The 22,416-nt window shown below is 32.8% G+C and overlaps 1 protein-coding gene, 1 long non-coding RNA gene and 1 pseudogene across 2 annotated transcripts; 1 reads left to right on the top strand and 2 right to left on the bottom strand.

Moving 5' to 3' along the window:
* Positions 1–5,300: 5,300 nt before the first annotated feature.
* LOC146902719 (TATA-box-binding protein-like) lies at positions 5,301–6,785 on the bottom strand (annotated as a pseudogene).
* A 1,413-nt stretch (positions 6,786–8,198) lies between these two features.
* On the bottom strand, positions 8,199–9,241 carry LOC146902718 (uncharacterized). The gene is made up of 2 exons (XR_015022692.1): positions 8,945–9,241; positions 8,199–8,515 (listed from the first exon to the last, which is right to left on the bottom strand). It is a non-coding gene; the product is annotated as an uncharacterized LOC146902718 (long non-coding RNA).
* A 1,419-nt stretch (positions 9,242–10,660) lies between these two features.
* Positions 10,661–18,193, top strand: LOC146902717 (methionine--tRNA ligase, cytoplasmic-like). Its single transcript, XM_085732674.1, has 16 exons — positions 10,661–11,032; positions 11,116–11,269; positions 11,379–11,534; positions 11,702–11,932; positions 12,025–12,168; positions 13,473–13,563; positions 13,932–14,038; positions 14,179–14,293; positions 14,534–14,661; positions 15,352–15,417; positions 15,542–15,670; positions 15,771–15,914; positions 16,002–16,122; positions 16,828–17,051; positions 17,163–17,264; positions 17,775–18,193. Exons 1-16 carry the CDS (start codon positions 10,773–10,775, stop codon positions 18,000–18,002), a joined length of 2,400 nt encoding a protein of 799 aa, XP_085588800.1. The 5' UTR covers positions 10,661–10,772; the 3' UTR covers positions 18,003–18,193.
* The last annotated feature ends 4,223 nt before the right edge of the window (positions 18,194–22,416 follow it).

Here is a 22,416-nt window from a genome sequence, read left to right as displayed (position 1 = left end):
CCATTATAATAATTTCACGAGAACATATTTAGATGCTCACTGAACATTGCTTAGGGTAGGTGCGATTGCATCTCGAGAAGGGTGTTTCTGGAGATCTACAGCCTGTTGGCTCTCTTGCATTTCTTCTTGATCTGCCATAAATCCTAATCAAGAGTGACTCGCTATTGATAATCACGGTTAGCTCTCTTCCAATATTCTTAACATTGTGACGCGCTTCTCTCTTATTTATATATAACTCTCTTAGCTAGTGCCTATGAACTCCCCGATGTGGGACTATTATAGTGTGTTTTTTTTCTTTTTTCTTTTGAAGGAGGGATTATTATAGTAATCTCTTAGGTTCTCTCTTTGATAAATACTGTTAATTAAATTAGTAACAATAGATCTCATAAGTCCTAGCTCAACTGGCAAAAATGCCGAAATTGTTAGGCCGGACGTCGGGTTCAAACCCCGGTACATCCACTTTATGTGTGTGAGTTTATGATGACTTTACCATCTCGTCTATCTACCAAAAAATTAAATAAATTAGTAACAATAGAAGTTAGTAAATTTAGAGGATACTTCATCCGTCTCTAAATAATAGTCATTTAAGGTTTATGCACAGTTATTAAGAAAATGATTGATTGTGTTGATTTTGATGGTAAAATTAGTATCATTTACTAAATCACCCTTATTAATTGTAGTTAGTGGAGTAGTTAAGTTGTATGAAATTCAATAAATAAGGGTATAATAATAGAAAAAAATAATAAATGATGCATTGATATTCTAAAGTGACAATTATTTTGAGAAAAAGAAAAATGGGTAAAGAGACAATTATTATGAGACGGATGGAGTAATTACCAATTACTTTATTTCATCTCCTTAATTAATGTGTCTATTTTATGTGTTAATATTACCAAATTATCCTTTGTTTGTATGTGTATTAAATTTGACTTTTCATATTTCAAGACAAGTATGTTTAGGAAAAAAAATAATAAATGTATCTAGTAATTTGAAAAGGGGTTTACATTTAGGGACAAAAATGGGTGCTTAGATATAGGGACGGAGGGAGTATTTTTATGAGTTTATAATGTTTTTTTATAAGCGACTTTAAGTAAGCTTAAAATTCATAGCTTATCATTTTTTTTTCCTTTTAATTTTACATGTATTATCTTAATTGAAAAAAATAAATATAATTAAAATTATCTTTTTTATTTCATTTCATTCATGTATTACAACTACTTTGATGAATAGAAAGAGTTAATTTTATGGCTCTAAAAAAAATTAGTACAATCGTTAAACTTACCAAACACTACAAATTTATTCATTATCTGGGTCGGACCTAGGTTCACACTCGAGGTGCAGCCACCTAAGACACAAGTTTGTAGGGCGCCTTTTTTTTTTTTTTTTTGCTAAACTTCTTTTTTATAACAGTGGTGTAACAAAAAAAATTATACTTGTTTACTCGCTAGGGTTGTATTAGATTAGGATTTTAAAGAGACTTTTTGTTTAAAAAAGTCTTGAGGATTTTAAAAATCTTTGCATGATTTTAATGACTTGTATGATTTTAGTGACTTTCATGATTTTAAAAGACTATCCAGATTTACAATTTGGATTTCAATGGATTTAGCTCGTAAGATTTTAAAGGATTTGAAATAATTTTATAGATTTCAAAAGATTTTATGAATTTTAAGAACTTATTAAAAAAATGATCATAACACACTCACTTTCACAATATTCTCAATACGCATTTATTTATTATTATTATTTATGGGAGAGATAGAGAGGAGAGAGGGGAGAGGAAGAGAGAGAGAGTGAGTGAGAAGGGAGGAGAGAGAGGAAGAAAGGAAGAAAGAGTGTGAGAGAAGGGAGGAGAGAGAGGAAAATCTTAAAAAAAAAAACAATTCTTTAAAATCTCATGTTTTTTTTGTTCCAAAAAAAAAACTCATGTTTTTATGAAAGACTTCTCATGCTAAAATTTCACTAAAAAATTCCACAAAATCCATCAAAATTCAGTTCATTAAAAATCTTTTAAAATTTAAATGATTTTGAATACCACAAAACATTTTTTAAGTGATGAAAAGTCTTAATTGAATACCACAAATACTCTATTTAAATAACAAAGTGTCTTGATTGAATACCACAAAACTCTTTTAAGTTGGAAATAGTCTTAATTGAATACCACACAACATTTTCATAATAAAAAAGTCTTTTTAAACCAACTCACGCTTGCCTTCTCTTCTTCAAATCGTTCAATCCACCTCTTCTTCATTCAATTCACATAAAAAACATCCCCCCTTTTCTTTGCTCCGCTTCCGTCAACTATTCATTTTCTTCTTTAAATTTAGGGTCATGTTAACCGGTGCTCCCAGAGCATTGATTAAGGAAATCAAAAGAAGAAATTGTAAGTCAAAAAAGACACTTTTTAAACTTTTAATGTATTGATTACACAACTTTCAATATAAATATTACTATATTCGTTTCCTTAACCAACATTTCCTTTAAATTTAATACCATAAACAATTAACAAACCACAAGATAAATAGTAGAACATTCCCCCTTCTTCTAGTCATCTATGAGCATCACTCCTTCTAAATTCTCTTTCAATTTCCCCTTTTTGTCTTGCAAGCTCAAAAATCCCCATTTTAGAAATCAATTTTTGGCAATCAATACAACAAGACTACATAGCGATCGATTCTGGTCTCTGGTAATCGGTTCTATAATTGATCTTGATGTTCAGTTTCAACTATTTAAGGTACACACACACATATACATACATATATATATATATATATATATATATATATATATATATATATATATATATATATAAATAGAATTTAATTAATTACTCTCTTAGAGTATAATAATTTTACACATACATTTAATGTGCGCGTTTGTAATTAATAAATATGAAAAACATGAGTTATTTATTAATTGGCGTGTCAACACATCATTGGATACATTAGTAAAGTGATTATACACTGAGAGAATATATTAATTAAACACTATTAAATATTTTGTCTCAAATTATTTTCTTTTTTGGTAAAAATGAGGGCCTAAGCCCGAGTGATTGTACACTGAGAATATATTAATTAAACTTTATCAAATATTTTGTCTCAAATTATTTTCTTTTTTGGTAAAAATGAGGGCCTAAGCCTGGAAACAAGGAAAAACTACAACAAAATTAACCGAGCGATAGCAATCTCCATAATACCAGCTAACGATAAATGCATAATCTGAGTCAGATATGTCTCATATATCTTGAGATTATAATCCAAGGAGCACACAATATTTGCTAAAGCATCTGCACACCGATTAATCTCTCGATATGAATGAGATACTTCAACATTCCAATCCATCTCCAATAAGCGAAGAATTTTACTGACCAACTCTCTACCCAAACACTATTTCTCATACCTTCCTTTTATCCTTTATAGTATGCTCCACACTACATAATCTACATATTTAATTCAAACGGCTCTAAATCCCATCCTTCTCGCATAGCTCAAACCCTCCAACACTCCCCAAAGCATAGCCACACATGCACTACAATCGCCAATGAATTTAGCAAAACCACAAATCCATTCTCCATCACCCCCTCTAATAATACCACTATAACTAGCTATATTTCCACCCTTGCATGCGCCATCTGTATTTTACTTCACCCAATTAACTGGTGGAGACCTCCAATGAAATCTATCACACGTTGGCTATTGGAAGTAATTTGGTTAGCCATTCTTGCTTGATAATAATCTTCTGATAGCTTCAAAACATGATTCACAAGATTAATGAATGGGTCTAGCAAAATTATTTTCATGCAACTCCTTATTGCTCCATGTCCAAAAACAATGGCATGCTGTCGCCCGAATATCTTTCCAATCTCCAATCCCCCTCCAACCGACATCAAGACTTAAGTTGAAATATTTTTTTATAAATATTTTACATTGCATTTTAACATATCATACATACAATGTTGCGTGAGAAAAAGAAGGAGAAAAAGATGAACTCAACTTTTATGGAACCAAAATATTCCTTATATCCACGAGTGTCAACTCAATGGTAAGAGTTTGGTCTAATAACTTCAAGAGACATGATTCAAAAATTATTTTGAAGACACCTTCCTTGTTGCCAATTTAGAATTTCTTAAATTTTTTTTTTGGTCTTATTCTCCAATTTTTCAAAGAAAAAGTCAATGAATTGTCAATTCAGCTATGAGAGTTTGAGATTATAACCATATGGGACGATGTTCAATTTCCCTTGAATATTATTGTAAAATGACCATTCGTCCACTTTAATTATTAATAATTTACTTTGCCTGATTTATATATATAAAATAAATAGTAGTAATACATGATGCAACTAACTAGCAAGAATACTAGAAAAAATAAAATAGGATGGAATAACTAACTTCATAATAGAAGTAAATATATTACTCCCTCCGTTTCAAAATGAGTGTCGCTTTAGCCAAAAAATTTGTTTCAAAATGAATGTCACTTTCAGCTTCCAATGCAATAATAACTTTTTCTTTTCAATTGTACCCTCCAATTAATACTCTGCACACTACTTCCAAAGTATTACTTTTAAAACTAACCAATAGTTAATAAGGATAATTTGGTAAAATAACCATTCTCTTTCTTTTAATCATTGCATTTCTTAATACGTGTGTAAACACCTAAAACGACACTCATTTTGAAACGGAGGGAGTATCAACTAAACTACTTAAATTAATTTAGTATAATCTGACACCCCCCGGAAGATGAACTATATTGCGAAGAATTCTAATTTTGGAAGAGGAAATTATTATTTAACTCTAATTTAAAACAATATGAAACTTTGGAATAGGAAATTGTTATTTAACATATACAACTGTATTTTAATTTTACACAAGTGGTTTATAGGGATGTTTTCTATGAGCAATGGCATCTTGGTACATATTGAATGTGTTTATGCACAATTCCAGTTGAAATGTGGAGATATTCACAAATAGGCCTGGGGTAATTAAAATGCATAAAACATGTCTTATTAACACTTAATAATCTTGAAGATAAAAAATGTTCATTTTCTCTCCTGTCATTGAGTACATATTGAATGTGTTTATGCATTTGTAGGTCTAAGATATAGACTTTACATGGCCTGACTTGCAAACAAAATTAAATGGTGAGTTGCTGAATACGTTTTGAAACTTCATCAACCGAGTATAGACTAGATGAAGCACCATGGGAATATGCAAGACCCTCTAACAGATGCTCCAACCATTCAGGGTGACAAGGGCCGCAAATCTTGAAATCCTAAAGCATAAGTAAAGCCGAAGGAATCAAGTACTACGGAAAAAAGCACATATAAACCATAGTTGATGAAACAGTTTTAGTGAAGATAATCTGAAGGGCAGATGTTTTGTACCTTAAATCTGGCAGGGAAACCAAGCTTTTGGATGACGCGGACATACTGAAAGCACACGTAGAAAATAGCGTAAATTTTGAAAATAGACAGGTTCTAATCCAGCGTAATTAGCCTCGAGATCCTCCATCGGAGGATATCAATAATTCATATGCACGGCAATAGCATGAATGAGATTATAACCAAATAACAGAACAAGAACATACCTTCCTTGCTGCATATTTAGACTGTTGGTCACTCTTAGCTCCAATACAAATCTAGTTAAATTAGAACAGCATCAGAAAGAGACCCTTCAAAAGTACTATGCCAAATTATTTGGTTATACAAAAGGAACATTTGGGACATGGTCATATAAATAATAACACACAGTATTTGAATACAACGTTAAAAAAAAAAGCACACACAAATAAAAAGCACTTCAATGAGAAAGTGCAACAAAAGAGCATACGATCTTGCCAGAAGCAAAAATAAGTGCAGTTGGTTTTGGTTCTCTCATCTTCGAAATGATGAAAGGGTGACGCTGCAAATAATTTTACATCACAAACATCTGTCAGTGCCACTAAAACAAACTTATTACCACTCCAAGGGAAAAAGCATACACACGCAACGCAACACACACACACAGACTTGCATACATAAGACAGATGGTATTTGAATGAGGTTCACAATGAATGAGCAGATGAAACTTGCCTTTGCATTGTACTCTGAGTTACGAAATTGGAGAGCAATTGCTTTGAAGTCCAACTTACACCCACAATTTGCCGTTGAAACAAGATTTCTTCAAGTAAAAACACCTTAGTCAGTAATTAGTTTTTTCTAAAGAGAAGGAAATTTATTGCATTTTCAGAAATTCAATGTAACTAATTACTAAAAGCATAATTACTTGAAAGGATAATTTTAATGTAAAATGAAGTAAACAGCAACAAATATCTTTCCCAATTTGGCGGCATTTAGTAATAATATGAATAAAGCATAATGTTGTCCATAAAAAACTACACTTAATAAGAGAATTTCAATTTTGGTCCAAAAAAAAAAAAAATAGAGAATTTCAATCATGTACGCAATTAATTTTTTTAATAAATTTCTCTCGAAGGCATTCATTTATTAACTTGTGTGTTCTATAACACCGGCACTTCTGATAGAATGTGTGCGGTGTCAGGACACTGGTTGATTACATTCAATTATGTTATTTTTGCAAATTAATATTGATTTCAACGTGCCGGTGTCTACTTGGCGTCGGTGATACATAGCTTGTGTGTCGTTCGTCTCACCATCCATATCAAAATAATTTCACAAAAACATTTAGTTACTCACTGAACATTGTTTAGAGGAGGTGCGGTTGCAACTTCAGAAGGGGTATTATGGAGATCTACTGTCGGTTGACTCTCTTGCATTTCTTGATCTGCCATAAACCCTAATGAGAAGATTGAAGTGCTACTGATTAATCTAACTAATCACAGTTAAACTTCTTCCAATAGTATTTTTGATAAGCTACTTTAAGTATGTTAAAGTTCATAGCTTATCTTTCTATGTCTTTTCATACTTATGCTAGTTATCAAGTTTTTGATTATATTCTTTCATGTATTATGATTACTTTGATGAATAAAATGGGTTAATTTTCTGGCTTTAAAAAAAACATTGTTAGTTCCATCTCTAAATTTATCAACCACAACAAATTGACCCTAGGACTTCGGGTGCAACCATTAGCATTAGAAAAAAAAAAGATATTACTTATTTTTATAAAGATTTGGTTTTGATTTATGATTGACTCCATATATCTCTATAATTTTGAATTAATTCTTTTCAACGAGTCATTCATTATTGAGTTTCAGTAATTTCTTTTCTTCCTTTAGATTGGAGCCACGACTTGTTGAACCAGGAAAGAAGAAACCGAAAATGCATACATGTTGTCATTCTTCGCCACTGCGATTGAGATAATGGCAGAAAATCAGAAATAGACGAAGGTTCCGGTTGAAGATCAAACTATATATATCACGCTAAGATTAACAAAATCATACCACACAGCACTTGGAAAAGATGTAAATACACATACCCGTTAGGATCAAACTATTTTGCGCTAAGATGAAAAATCAAATCACTGTTTGGAACGGTGAACTCGGCCCAAGGCAAAACCCCAACCTCAACACACCAAACGCGAGCATGATGAGAGGGCACACGGTCTTTTTATTTTATTTTATGGTTAAATGTTTTAAAACATGACATTTAGTGTAAATTTTTTGACTAACATGTCAACGTAACATTCAGATTTAGAGTGACTCAATCCGGATCCAAGTTTAACATTACATAGAACACCAAAATAAACTTTCATGAATCAAATTGCAAGACACACACAACTACATCAAATTTCACACATAAAATACAACCAAAGTAAACAACAACCCTAATTATTTCTATAGTAAATCTACGATAGTGGTTGCATATTAGATAGACTGTGTTATTGTTTTAAAATTTTATGTTGAACCTAACTCAACAACAAAACTAAGAGTATAACTCTTAACAATTATGTTTGTTGAAATCTTACCCATAAATTCCAAAAATTTGTCTTTGACAATCAATCTTTTTCTATTTATTTGTTTCTTTGTTGATAATATATAGTTATTATTCTCTTTGGATAACTCTTGGTACGGCACATATACTACCGTCCGCTTTGTAAAATGAAGTATATATGTCATATCAAGAGTTATCAAACGAAAAGAGTAATTATTATAAACAAACGAACAAAAGTTAGAAAAAAGACTAGCGTGTCAAAGGCAAGCTTTAGAATTTTGTTGTAAGGTTCATAGACATAATTGTTAGTAAGGTTCAACCAACATACCAAAGGTAAGCTTTGGAATATGTGGTATGAGTTCATAAACATAATCGTTAAGTGTTACATTCAACCCAAAATTTAACACTGTCGGATCACGTTCCATCAGCACAGCTCCTTGCCATTAAATAGGAGGAGAGGTTCCTCCATGACGATATGCACAGGAGGTAGATTGAGATGGCCAATAAAAGAGCCTCACGGTTCACCAACCACCTCGAGATAAGTACATTTTCCCCTTTGCATCCCTTCTTCAAAGTTACCATAAAATCGTGTCGCTTCTCCGTTGGTGGCACCTGCTTCTGCTCAAAAACCCTAACATTGGACCATATAGAGAATTGACAAACAAAATGGTCATTGAAATGTAAAAAATGTTGATATGATAAATTGCCGCTAATTTTAGTCCAAATGTCATCTTTAGTTGAGAGAGACTTCAGATTAGTCCCTAAAGTTGAATCCCTAACATCAAATGGATCCGTAAATATTCCTTGTGAATATCAAATTCAGTTGTATGGACTAGAAATTCAGTCTTTGAAATGTAGAGCAGCATCAAAATAGTCATATAAATTATAAATGTTCCAAAAAAAAATATTTTTAATTGGTAAAATGTTAATTAGGGTTATCTCTCAGTCTAAATGTATATTTTAAAATAAAATAGATATATTTTAAAATAAAATAGATGCAGCAATAAATTAAACTCTCGACTGCTACTGTAGAATGTTAATAGACAAAATAAATATTTACCCGGGCTTGTCGGTACAAGAGAAATGAGTAATGTGAATCTCATCAATAAGAATATTGAAATCCTCATTAGCAATAGAAGGAAGAACCTCATCATACTTAACACGAAGAATGAGATTCACAGGCTCATGATCTCTGGTAACGGAGATGGATGAGAATGTGTGAGGACGAGCGTGGACGTCCAAGATGCAGGGCTTTTGAAGCCATGAGATCAGGAAATGAGTTCCTTTGCCAATGGATTCTGAAAGAGTGTCGTGGAATCGATCGTGAGGACGGTGTGTTGGCCGCTCTTCACGGTGTAGACTGAGGAGTACAGGCATCGCCGATACCCAAAGCCAAGCGTGCTTTGTTGGAGAGAATGGATGCTACACTGCTTAACATTCTCGAGAAAGGGTTAGGGCTCGAGTGAGGTTCTTTTTACTAATAAAAATAATAATAACTGTTTTTATTTATTAATTTATTTTTGTTTTGAAGAGGAGAAGGGGGTGACGCGTGGAAGGGGAAAATTATAAAGGTGAGAAAAATAATAATTAAATTATATGTATTTCAATCTGATGATGATGAGCAAAGAAATTAGGGAACTTCTACGGTACACTCGTAGATTGAGGTGTACCGGTACTCTTGCTTTCTATATTTATAAATTAACGATCAATTTTATGAAATAAATAGCTATTTATCGGCATTTATATTTTAGAAAATATCATTTCATAAGAAAAACACATCATTCGTTGTTTACAAGAATCATAATAAGTTTTTTACATACTCTCGTATAAAATAATCAAAGTTCTCTATTATGAGCAATAAAAATTCAAAAAAAAAAAATCAATTTGATTTCGTTGACGCTTTTGATGAATAAGATTTAATCATTATAATTATAATCGATAAAAAATAATATTTTTCTTCAAAAAACAACTCATTTAACTATAAATTTAAGGGTTTGGTGTACCGGTACACTCAAATATGTTGGGTGTACGGTAGAATTTGCCAAGAAATTATCATGTTTTGCCTTTTTTGGTTTGACTTTTACTTTTTCTAAAATTACCTTTAATTTTCAATACAAATATAAAATATCACATATAACAAATAAATAAAAGTAAATTAAAATATTACATAAAAGTGTAACAAAACGATATGAGTATATATATGTTCATTTTTTTCCTTTATCCTTTGAAAAGTGTAACAAACGAGATTAATTTATCCTTTGAAAAGTATAACATATGAGATTAATTTATGTATACTTAATTTTTTATTATCCCAATTATATCCTTAAATTATTTTTCTATAATAAAAATTGTTGTCGGTGTCATTAAAAAATATGATTTTTGTTATATTGTTGGTGTTATTGAAATAGATAAGGGTTAGTTTGGTTCGTTATAATAATTTGAAATCAACAAACATTTATATTTTTAGTTTTAATGAAAATTAAAATTTCATAAAAAAATATCATTCATAATTTTCAAACGTTAGTGCAATAAAAAGAGCGGAAATACGAGAACGTGATCGCCTGTTTTTTCGATAGTTATTATTATAAAATAATGAAATTGTAAATTATAACAAGTGAAGTGAAAGATAGATTTTTATTTTTGGCATTAGAAAAAAAAAGATATAATTTATTTTTAAAAAGATTTGGTTTTGATTTATGATTAACTCCATGAATCTCTCTATAAATTAGAATGAATTCTTTTCAACCAGTATTTTCTTTTCTTCCTTTTGCTTGAGTCCCACGACTTGTTGACCAAAGCTCCATACATAAACACTCTAACCGTTCTTCTCTTCTCTTCTCTTCGTCCTCTTCTTTTCCAGAACAAGCAGCCGGCAAGCGAACGAAATAATGTCGGGAAATCGGAAAGCGGTGAAGGTTCCGGTGGAAGGAAAAGGAAACATCCTCATCACCAGTGCCCTCCCATATGTCAACAACGTTCCTCATCTCGGCAACATCATTGGATGTGTATTGAGTGCCGACGTTTATGCTCGATACTGTCGACTTAGGGGTTACAATGTTCTCTACATTTGTGGTACTGATGAGTATGGTACTCCAATCGTTACTCGAGCCTTGGAAGAAAATTGTTCTCCTAAACAAATTGCTGACAAGTAAGTACTATCAATTTCTTTCCTCTTTATCTTTTGTGATTTTTATTCAAGGCTTTTACACTTCTCTCTGCGTTTTTGTGTAGATACCATGCTATTCATAAAGAGGTTTACGATTGGTTCGATATAAGTTTTGATAAATTTGGGCGAACCTCTTCTCCTGAGCAAACTGAAATTTGCCAATCAATTTTCCATAAGATATTTGATAACAAATGGCTTTCCGAGAGAACAATGGAGCAGGTGTTCAATTTTCTATTTATTTTATTGGTTATTGTTGCCTCTCTTGTTTAGTTAAAAATTTCAGAAAGGGTCTTTATTATGCTTTACTAAAATGCTTATCAAATTTCAGCTTTACTGCGATACATGCGAAAGGTTCTTGTGTGATCGGCTTGTGGAAGGTACCTGTCCAACTCCTGGGTGTGAGTATGCTTCTGCACGAGGTGATCAATGTGATAAGTGTGGAAAGCTTCTCAATCCTACAGAGTTGAACAATCCTAGGTGCAAGGTAGTAACCCTCTCCCTAAATTTTCATTGTAGTCTATGTTCCTTTCAGTTTTCTTCCCCTTTTTATTGGGTTTCTTTCTTTGGTCCTTCTTTTTGATACTGTGTATAGATCACAATTTTTGAAGCACACATGTTTATGCATTTGTTGTTTTTTGACCACTGTAACAGGTTTGCGAAAAAAGTCCTCGTCTTCGTGATACAGACCACTTATTTCTTGAGCTCCCTCTGTTCAAAGACAAATTGGAAAAATACGTCAACGAGATGTCTGTGGTCGGATCCTGGAGTCAGAACGCTATTCAAACAACCAATGCACGGCTCAGAGATGGATTAGAGCGACGCTGTATTACTAGAGATCTGAAGTGGGGGGTTCCTGTTCCACATGAAAAATATAGTAACAAGGTTAGATTGATTTTCCGTTGGGTTGGGTTTTTCATAATGTCCGTTGTTTTTTTGTTCAGTAAATTTATAAATTGTTTTCTTTAAATTGGAAGGTTTTCTATGTGTGGTTTGATGCGCCTATTGGTTATATTTCAATCACCGCATGCTACACACATGATTGGGAGAAGTGGTGGAAAAACCCAGAGAATGTGGAGCTGTATCAGTTTATGGGAAAGGACAACGTGTTCTTCCACACGGTAAGATATTACCTTCATGCAATTTGAGGACTTTATATTTATTATGTGAAGTTTTGTCAAATAGTTGTACTATAGTTGAGCGGATTTTGACGGAGGCTTTTGAAAACTGTGACATATCCTAGTTTCGCTATTGGGCAATAGTGGCTGCTATTTCGTTTTTTTCATATCAGATGTAGCTGCAAATGCAGGAAAAAGTGAACTCTGGTTTTTCTTGTTCTATTTTTAAAACAGAAAAACTGAAGTGTCGGTGAATATTACTCCTCTAACACCAATGATACGTAAACCTTTCAATATGCATATGCAATTGTACTCTGCCTGCATTCTCTTTCAACATGTCTTCCATCTTCAGCAGATTTTAATGTTTAAGCTTTTGGGTTAATTATGTTTCTAGTCCCTATAAAATAGCGACCTTGTAAGTTTAGTCCTTACTTAATTTTAATAGCATTTTTAGTCCCTATAAAAAAAAATTTACTTATAATTTTAGTCCCTGCTAAAACAAAGTTTGATTAATTATCCTTAAACTCTTAAATTTTTGAACGATTTTTTTGAGACAAGGTTAGAACACTATGAAAGGTTCGTTTACTAAAATTTAGAATTTTCAGACATGAAATGAATTAAATATGAATTTTTTAAAACGACAAAAGTTAAAGATAAAAAGTAATAAAATCTGGATGTAGAAATCAAATTTTGCGATAATTTTTTGCGGAGGAACTTTTAGTAATGTTCTAAACATGTTTGCAAAAAATTGTTCAAAAATTTAAGAGTTTAAGCATAAATTAAACAAATTTGAATTGAGTAGGGACTAATACTCAAGGCAAAAAAACAAAATTAGGGACTAAAAATGCTATTAAAATTAAGTAAGGACTAAACTTACAAGGTCGCTATTTTATAGGGACTAGAAACATAATTAACCCTAAGCTTTTTAATATTGTTTCCAGTAATCACTAGCCAGAATTATGAATTATCGGTATTCTCTTTTGAATGATTGATCTTTTGAGTTAATATTATGCCACTTTTTTTATTTTAATGTTAAGCAGCTTTTTATTTGTATGCTGTAAATCCTCCTGGTAAACATTTGTTTATCCTATGCTATTGCCTCTTAGTACTCAATTTGGCACCTCTTGCTTTGCCCTTATTTAATGCCAATGGATTCTTCAGTGTTTTGAATCTTGTTGTAGGCTTGTAAGTTTTAAAACAAAAGCAACTAGAACTATCTTTTCATTGGTTGATAGACTGGGTTGTATTTTGTGGATATGATTATTGGGGAAATAATTATTTGCTAACTGATGAAATTTGTTCTACAGGTAATATTTCCATCTACTCTGCTCGGAACCGGTGAAAATTGGACTTTAATGAAGACTATTAGTGTTACTGAATACTTGAAGTATGAATCAGGTTAGTAATAGTAATCTTTTTGAAAATCGGTGGACGATGCATATTGACAGATACCATATGGTTCATTTTGTTTAAGAAAATATTTTCAGTTTTAATTTCTTACTTTCACTTTTAATACTAACTTCGTTTCAGTTTTAATTTCAAAACCACCATCTTGTTTTTACTTTGTTTCCTGTTTTCTAAGACTTGTACAAGAAACCATGAAAACAATTGTTGGAAAACAGGAAACAAAGTGAAAGCGAAGTGGCAGTTTTATAATCGAAAATGAAAACAAATCGTTTTCTGAAACCAAACAGGCCCAACATTGAATAAGTAATCATGTTTGTGGTTTCACCATTTTAAAGTAACAAAGATTAAGTGATTTCTAGGTAAGTTTTCTAAGAGCGATGGCATCGGGGTATTCGGTAATGATGTGAAAGACACTAATATTCCCGTTGAAGTGTGGAGATATTACCTGCTCATAAATAGGCCCGAGGTAATTCAATCTTAAACATATCTTATTAACACATTTATATAGTTTTTTTTAAGTGAATTGTTTATACAGATCTTGAAAATACAAATTGTTAATTTTCTCTCCTGTCATTGAGTACATTGATTGTGTTTATGCATTTGTAGGTATCAGATACAGACTTTACATGGCCTGACTTGCAAGCAAAATTAAATAATGAGCTGCTGAATAATTTGGGAAACTTCATCAACCGAGTTTTGAGTTTTATTGCCAAACCTGAAGGTTGGTTGAGCTCTTTTGTAATTTTTGACTTGAAATCTGTGCTGATTAGTTGCTATGAATATTTATGAGTATGTTTCTTGCTGATATTGACAATTAATTGTCCTTTAGCATTGTATTTGGGAAGCCAGAAGATATATATCTAATTATCTATTCCTTCTTCATTATTGCTACACCACTATTTATTGAAGTTAATTTTTTTTTGCTACTTTTCATTTACCTTACGCATTTTGTCTTGTAAAGGTGAAGGATATAATTCCATTGTTCCTGCTGTTGCTGAGGATGTAAGTGGCGACTCCCATGATCCAACCAAAAAATTGGCCGATAAAGTTTCTGCGTATTTGGATCAATACATAGAAGCCATGGAAAAGGTTGGTAATCCCCCTTTTGAAATAGCATGATATTGTAGGGCCTGTTTGAGTGTGTTCTTATTTTATTTTATTCTGAAAATGTTTTTATAAGAATATTTCGAAATAACGGTGGGACCCCTTCTCAGACCCTGCGTATGCGGGAGTTTTAGTGCACCGGACAGCCCTTTTTTTAATAACAAAATAGAAATCTATTTGGTGGTGATAATTTGAATCGGTAAATTTGTTTTGAGATCATATTTTTGAAAGTGGAGAGTACCTGGTACTGGAAGTGATGGCAGCGAGAACGGATGGCATCAATTTGCAACAGTGCTAGATGGTGTCGGCAATGATGGTGGAAGGTGGCAATTCTGGTTATTAGAGGGTGTTGTAGCAACAAGGACAAAAGGTGCCTACAGCAATTGTAGAAGGTACCGGATGGCTATGGTGGAGAATATAAGCAGCAGCAATGGCGTGTACCATGTGGCAGTGATGGTGGTGGTGAATAGGTGACAGTTCTGGTTGAAGCGGCAACAATCATGAGAAAACCAAAAATAAAAACAACACTAGGATCTTATTTAAAGATAGAAAACAAGAATAAGTTTTGTGAACTTAAAACACCTGAAATAAGTTTGTAATCACCAGAATGCACTTTTTGACTCCTAATCTGCTTTTTACCAGTCTGATGGTATTTCTTATTGTAAATCTGTGAAGGTTAAATTAAAGCAAGGATTAAAAATTGCAATGAGTATATCAGGCGAGGGGAATGCATATTTGCAGGTTACTTTCAAATTGCTTCATTCTCTATTTTTGTTTTCGTCCCACCCTAAATATTCATTCATACAATTTGATGTACATGGATGTGTACACTGCTTCTTAAGTTCTTGTGCAATTTACTTTGTAGGAAACTGCATTTTGGCGCCTTTACAAAGAAAACCGATCTCTCTGCTCTCTTGTTATAAAAACTGCTGCTGGGATTGTATATCTTCTTGCTTGTTTATTGGAACCATTTATGCCATCTTTCACTCTTGAGGTAAAATTAGTCCCCTCTATACCTGTGTTCCTCTTTTGTTGGTATTTTAGTTACTTATCCCGTGACATTGTTGACACTTCTCTATTTTCTCTCCCTGAAGGTGTTTAAGCAGCTAAATTTGTCTGCGGAGGTGCATCTTTCACTTTCTGATGATAAAGGTGACGTTGATAGAGTAAGAAGACCCTGGGATATCCTAAGTGCTGGTCGTAAAATTGGAACACCCAAGCCATTGTTCAGGGAGCTGGTAAGTGTCCCGCTTTCTGAAGTTAGTAAAGCTATTCAAATTTGCTTTTGTTTTTGAGTCATTGATGTATTCAAAATCCTTGACCAGAAAAACGACGAATTGGAGGGCTACAAGAATAAATTTGCAGGAAGTCAAGCTGATAGGATTATACGTGCAGAGGCTGAAGCTGAAAATGTTGCTGAACAATTGAAGAAAACAGAAGTTTCAGGTGTTATATTCTATCCATTTCTAACTAAAATTTTGAGTTTTAGATGTCCACAGGCAAATGATGCAGTATTATCATATTATTTTCATAAAAACATGAACCTCGAGAAGAAAAACCGGAAATGTATATCGAAACTATAATACCTTAAGAAATCTCTACACCTCCCAAATAAAGCACTTGCCTCACCACAAAATGTGACAACCGACCATATTCCATAATTTTCAGGTGTTCAAATTCACGTGGAGTTGAAACACCTGAAATTGTGGTTTATAACTTTCAAATTTGTGGTTAATAAAGTTCAATTGTAGGTTAGTGAGTTATCCAATCATGATATATGCATTGATCTGGGTTAACCATGCGTGAAATGTGTGAAATAACAATTATGTGTTTTGTTATCTAAAGAAGTCCATAACTTTTCATAATATAGTAATCATTACAGATATTTTTCGTTTGTTCTGGCTTAAAAGCTGATTGACAAGTACTTTAAGAATTTATTATTCTTTCAAAGCTCTTCTGAGATCTCAAAAACCTTGAAGGCATTGATGTTATGACCCCGTTTTCCTGTCATTTCCTTAACTACACTTGACTCGAAATGAAACCGTTTATATCGTTTTTTTGGTTAATGTGTATGTAGAAGTTATTGCACACCTTGTTATCTGAGTATGTTAGTAGTAAGCTTAACAGCTTCAGGCTTCATTGTTGCAACAGATGGCAAAATGAAGAAAAAATCATCAAATGGAGCCAAAAATAAGGCTGCTGCTGAACAAGATATTACAATCACTAGGCTTGATATTCGGATTGGTCTCATAAAAACAGCTGAAAAGCATCCCGATGCAGATTCCCTGTATGTTGAAGAGATTGATGTTGGTGAAGAACAGACAAGAACCGTTGTCAGTGGACTTGTCAAGTATATACCAGTTGACCGACTGCAGGTTTCTGTCTGGTTCTGTTGTCTATATAGTATATTACCTTTAAATGCAACTTCTGATGATTCTGTTTCATCTACTGATTAACTAATAATTAATTCTAATATCTTTCTTCAGAACCGAAAGGTATGTGTACTTTGCAACCTAAAGCCAGCAACCGTGAGGGGAATTAAATCTCAAGCAATGGTTCTTGCTGCTTCCAATGATGATCACACCAAGGTAAGGAAAAACACACAATGCCTTTTCCTTTACAAAAGTAGGCGTCGATCTCTGCTTGTTAGCACCTTAAATTGCACCATGGCTTGATGGTAATAGTATAGCTAATAAAGATATATACGATCACACATGTTGGGTGTTTATGATTTTAAAGATATAGTACAATAACGTATGGTAGTGTTGACTGAAAGAAAATTAAGTTCTCCAATCCGATAGTGATAGATAACTTTCTTGATGCCTTTTCCATCTGACTGACATAAATATTTGATCACTGAATTTCCATTCCGATCGCATAGATTACGAGAAGTTTCAAAGATAAAAGGAGCACTGTATGGGTTTGTAGCACCTCATATTATGCTGCCATTTACTTTTGTAACTTGTCAAGAAATAGTGTGGATAATATTTACTAATACCGTTTTTCTTCTATATTTTTATTTTCCTTTGGAGTGCTTCCTCCCACTGAAATGTGATAGTAATAGAGTACTGAATTTCTTATTTCTGTGCATCCTCTAGGTTGAGTTGGTTGAACCGCCGAGTTCTGCTTGTGTTGGAGAAAGAATTACTTTCCCAGGACACGAAGGGAAGCCTGATGAACTCTTAAACCCAAAGAAGAAAATTTGGGAGACATTGCAAATAGATCTGCACACAAATGAAGAGCTAGTTGCATGCTACAAAAATGTTCCACTTACCACATCAGCTGGTGTTTGCAAGGTTTCTTCAATCTGCGGATCAATAAGGTAGAAAGAGATCAAAGATTAAAAGATAAATGACAGCATAGTTTATCCCTTATATTCTGACTAACAGATCTGGCAGTTTTTCATGTTGCCATAATTGTAGAATTTACGTTGAGTAGTTTAGCTGCATATTTTAGATGAACTGTTGCATTGTGCCAACTTGCTAATATAATTGATTAGATTTTCTTTCTTGGATAATCTATATTTTTTCTGTTTAAGGTATTGGGATTAAGTTGGAAGGTTCATTTATAAAATTTGGAATAGAAACAAAATTATTCAAGTCACCATCACAACAATAAAAAGAGAGAGAAAACGTGGAGATAAAAGGATGGCCTGAGCCTAATTAACACACAATACATAAAATGTTTAAAGGAAAATGCTAAACATAGCGACACTTCCCTTCCCGAAATCTTCACGACTGACGTGGATGCCTTTATTTTTTATTTTTTTTATAAGATGCCCACTTTTCTGAAAATTAGTAACTCACACATCCTGTTCTACGCTATCCCTGTTAAATGCACTTAAGTCCCATTTCCATTTTTTTTCCACCATGCAGTTAAGTCCCTTTATTTTGCTCTATTTACGATTTTGGTTCCTTTGTTTTTAAATTTACAAATCTGGTCCTTCAATTTTAAAGATATCTTGGCATTTCCCCCAAGTATGCATTTGAGATTGATTTTTTATGACTAGACAAGAGACAGCTGATTTATTGACATGAAAATGGGTTATTAAATGACAATATATTTGTACAATGTTTTAAATCAAATTTGTTGTTTATGTGATAATTTTTTTGTCATGTAGCCTAGAGGCTAGAGCTCACACATTTTAAATGTGAAGAAGTACTGGCCCGTGCATATAATATGTAATATCCCTACCAACTGAGTTTTTATGATATAGGTTAATATAATTTTTTTATGAAATAGAAATTAATTCCCAAGTGAAAAAAATCTACAAAAGAAATTAATTCCCAAGTGAAAAAATTCACCAAGACAGCGTCACATTATCAACTGGGTTGTTACATATACATTTCACTTGCCACATCACTAAAAGATTCCCACAAGAATAACATGAAGTTTCTAATTTCTTTGCACAAATGCCACGTTTGAGTTCTTGTCTTTCGAATGCGAATTCCTTCATACGGTATAACATAAAGCTCCACTAAAATTCAGCCTCACAAAATAAATATCATATTATTCAAAAGAAGTTGTCAGGATGAAAATCAAATTTTCTATTTTTTTGCTAGAAGAGTTACTTTCGTTCAATCTTCCTTAACTAGCAAGAAAATTCTTGGTTATGTGATTTAATCAAGTAGAATTCGAACATTTGTTTGTGTCGCGTGGAATTTTCTTTTGCATAGACATCTCATATGATCATTAGAAAACACATCTCTCATATCATGGGAACATGTTTGTCCACGGGGAGGGAGATTAGACTTAAAGAATCCTAAATGGACTATTTCGGTTTACATGATGAAGTTGGCTGGGCAATCGATTATCTGTCTAGATAAACTTTGGGTCAAGGTAATGTGTGCTAAATATTCTTGCGGTAATCTTATATTTTAACGGTGAACAATAGATCGATCCATTTTTACTTCTACTTGAAAAGTTATTGTTAGTGTTCTGGAGGATGTCTCTAGAGACATAACTTGGTGCATTCAGAATGGCCACCATGTTCGATTTTAGAATGATGTTTGGAGTTAGGATGATGGCTCCGGATAGCATTTGTGTACCATAATGGTATATACCATTGCCCAATTAGAATGTGTCACGTGGCACTCCCTTTAAAAAAAATATCAAATAAAGCATTTATAAAGTAGCATTGGTAGGTGGCACACTCTAATTGGCCAATGGTATATACCATTGGTACCTTAATGGTACACTAGTGGAATCCGATGGATCCTTACTAAATCTCTTCCCTCGGTCGCCCTTGTCCATTGGAAATTTGTTGTCTCTCATTATGTTGTGGAACTGGGAAGTGCTAAATCAACTTCCTTACAAAAATTTGTGAGAAATTATGATGATCAAGTCTCAATCTAATGGGAAATCAGATTCTAACAAAATATTCTGGAATGATCTTATCTTTCAAGATATTCAGAGTAAGTTTTTTAGTTTTGGATTATATTATAATGGCTTGAATGGAACGTCACAACTCCTGATATTTATACAACACATGAAAATTGCCCATTTTTCTTTGAGTTGTTTTTGGAAAGATATAAATAGTCTGGTGCTTAATTGGAAGTTTGTGGTTGGTAATCAGTTTCTTCGTGCAATAACCAACCAAGATAATTTCATTGTATCTTTTCCAACCTTAATGATGATTCTAAATCTCATCCTTGAGACACAAACATTGAGGTTTCTTGAGCTCCTTCATCACATGAGCTCTTGAAGAGTTAAGTAAGTTTTTGCTTCTTATAAATATCTTAAATTTCCTATATAATCCTTCTAAATATTTTCAACAAGTTTTGGTCTTTCAAATGTTTTCCGATACAATTTTTTATCCTTGTTTTTAAGTCAACCCATATGTATCCTTCATAATTTTGAATAAATTTTCACAAACATGTTTAAAATATTACTATCTCTCACAAAATGTAGATTTTTTTTTAACAAATTATAAATTAAATATGAATTTTTTAGCACTAAAAACTTAAAATTCATATTTAATTCCTTCATTGTAAAAAATGAAACGTTTGCATGAGAGATTCATATAATGTACTAAACATGACTGCAAAAATAATTTAAAATTATCAAGTATAAACATGACTTTACTTAAAATCATGGACCAAAAGTCATGATGAAAAACATTTGTCGGGCTAAAATTACCAAAAAAAAGTTACAGGGATTAAAAACAAAATTTGAGGTATTTATAGCGATAAAAAAACTTATTTGACCCTAAGAATAATGTTGATGGGTCTCATACAAAGTCATAAGAGATTAAGAGATCTCTATTTGTGGAGGATTGAGTAGTGGTTCTCATAGTTAGTCCATTTGTGGCTTCTGATTTGACTCATACTCTAATGTGTGAGCGGAACCATGGGCCATTTACATTGGAATAGATATGACAAGTTAGTTGAATATCATACATTTCATATTTGAGATGGATTATCTGGTTGTGGTTAACAAGGTTACTTCAGGCTCATATCTAATCCCTTCCTATAACCTCTTCCTCACCGCCATGGATGGAGAATTGACACTCGAATGTTTGTAAATGCATATAGGAAAATTTCTTCGAGTTATGGTGAAAACACTTTTACATAGTTGAATTTAACAATAGTGTAAACTTTTTTTTTTTTGTTGAAAGAACAATAGTGTAAACTGTAAAGTGTACCACCAAAGGTTAGAAACTTTGTTTGGCGAGTAGCTTGAAATTGCTTGCCAACTCGTGTGAGGCTTAGCGAGAAGGGTGTTCAAATTGGAACAATTTGTCCATGGTGTAATGTTGTCCCAGAAACAGCAGCACATATTCTGATGCAGTGTAACAAAAGTAGAGAAACTTAGGTGCAGTTGAATCTGATTAATTACGTAGACCAGGCCCAGCTGCAACATGGTAATTGTAACGCCCGTCTTAACTATTTAATTAATTCAATGAAGTTTAGAATATATTTATAAATATATACTTATATGATTTATAATTTGAGTAATTTATGTGATTTATGATTTGAGTAAGTTATACGATTTATGAAGAAACTATGTGGAGTATAGGATGTTGTGAAGTTGTTATGTTGGTGTGACTTATTTTATTATTAAATAAAATAAGATATTAGAAATAAAATAAAAATATTAGAAGTTAGGCTGTGAGGTGGAAAGAGTAAGTTTATAGGTGAGATGAGTAATAAGAGTAAATAAATAATACAGACATAAGTGGGAAACGTTTTTACGTGAAACGCTTTTGGAGAAAAGGGAGAAAAGTCAGAAGAGGAGAACCAGAGGGAGAGGCTATCGATTCTGCAATTACAAGGTAAGGGTGAGACTAATTTTCATTACTATTAAGGGTATGATTCTATAGGATGAATTTAGCATGATTAGGTTAAGTTTTGGTGAGAATTGGGAATTAGGTTTAAGACCGAATTTGATGATTGAATCATGAAAAGATGTTAGGTTGATGCTAAATTAGTGTACAGAACTTAGTTATACCATAAGATGATAATTTGATGTTAAATTGAGGTTAGAATTAGGAGATTAAGTGAAAAGTTGGAATTTTTAGGTTTCTGGCCGTACTGACATTCATCGCTCGCACCTGCGAGCAAGAACACTCGCATCTGCGAGCTAGAACCCAGAACTCGCAACTGCGAGCAATGCACTCGCAACTGCGAGTGACCTGTGAGCTCGCAACCGCGAGCAGAATAACTCGCCACTGCGAGTAAATACGTAGGAACCCAGAATGCACACTTTGCTCGCCATTGCGAGTGAAGTTACTCGCCACTG

Source organism: Medicago sativa, chromosome 8 (genome assembly GCF_051527215.1).
Source record: "Medicago sativa cultivar Bolivia chromosome 8, Bolivia_mono, whole genome shotgun sequence".
NCBI lineage: Eukaryota > Viridiplantae > Streptophyta > Magnoliopsida > Fabales > Fabaceae > Medicago > Medicago sativa.
The sequence above is the reverse complement of the archived record's forward strand: the minus strand, read 5'-3'. Positions and strand labels throughout refer to the sequence as shown.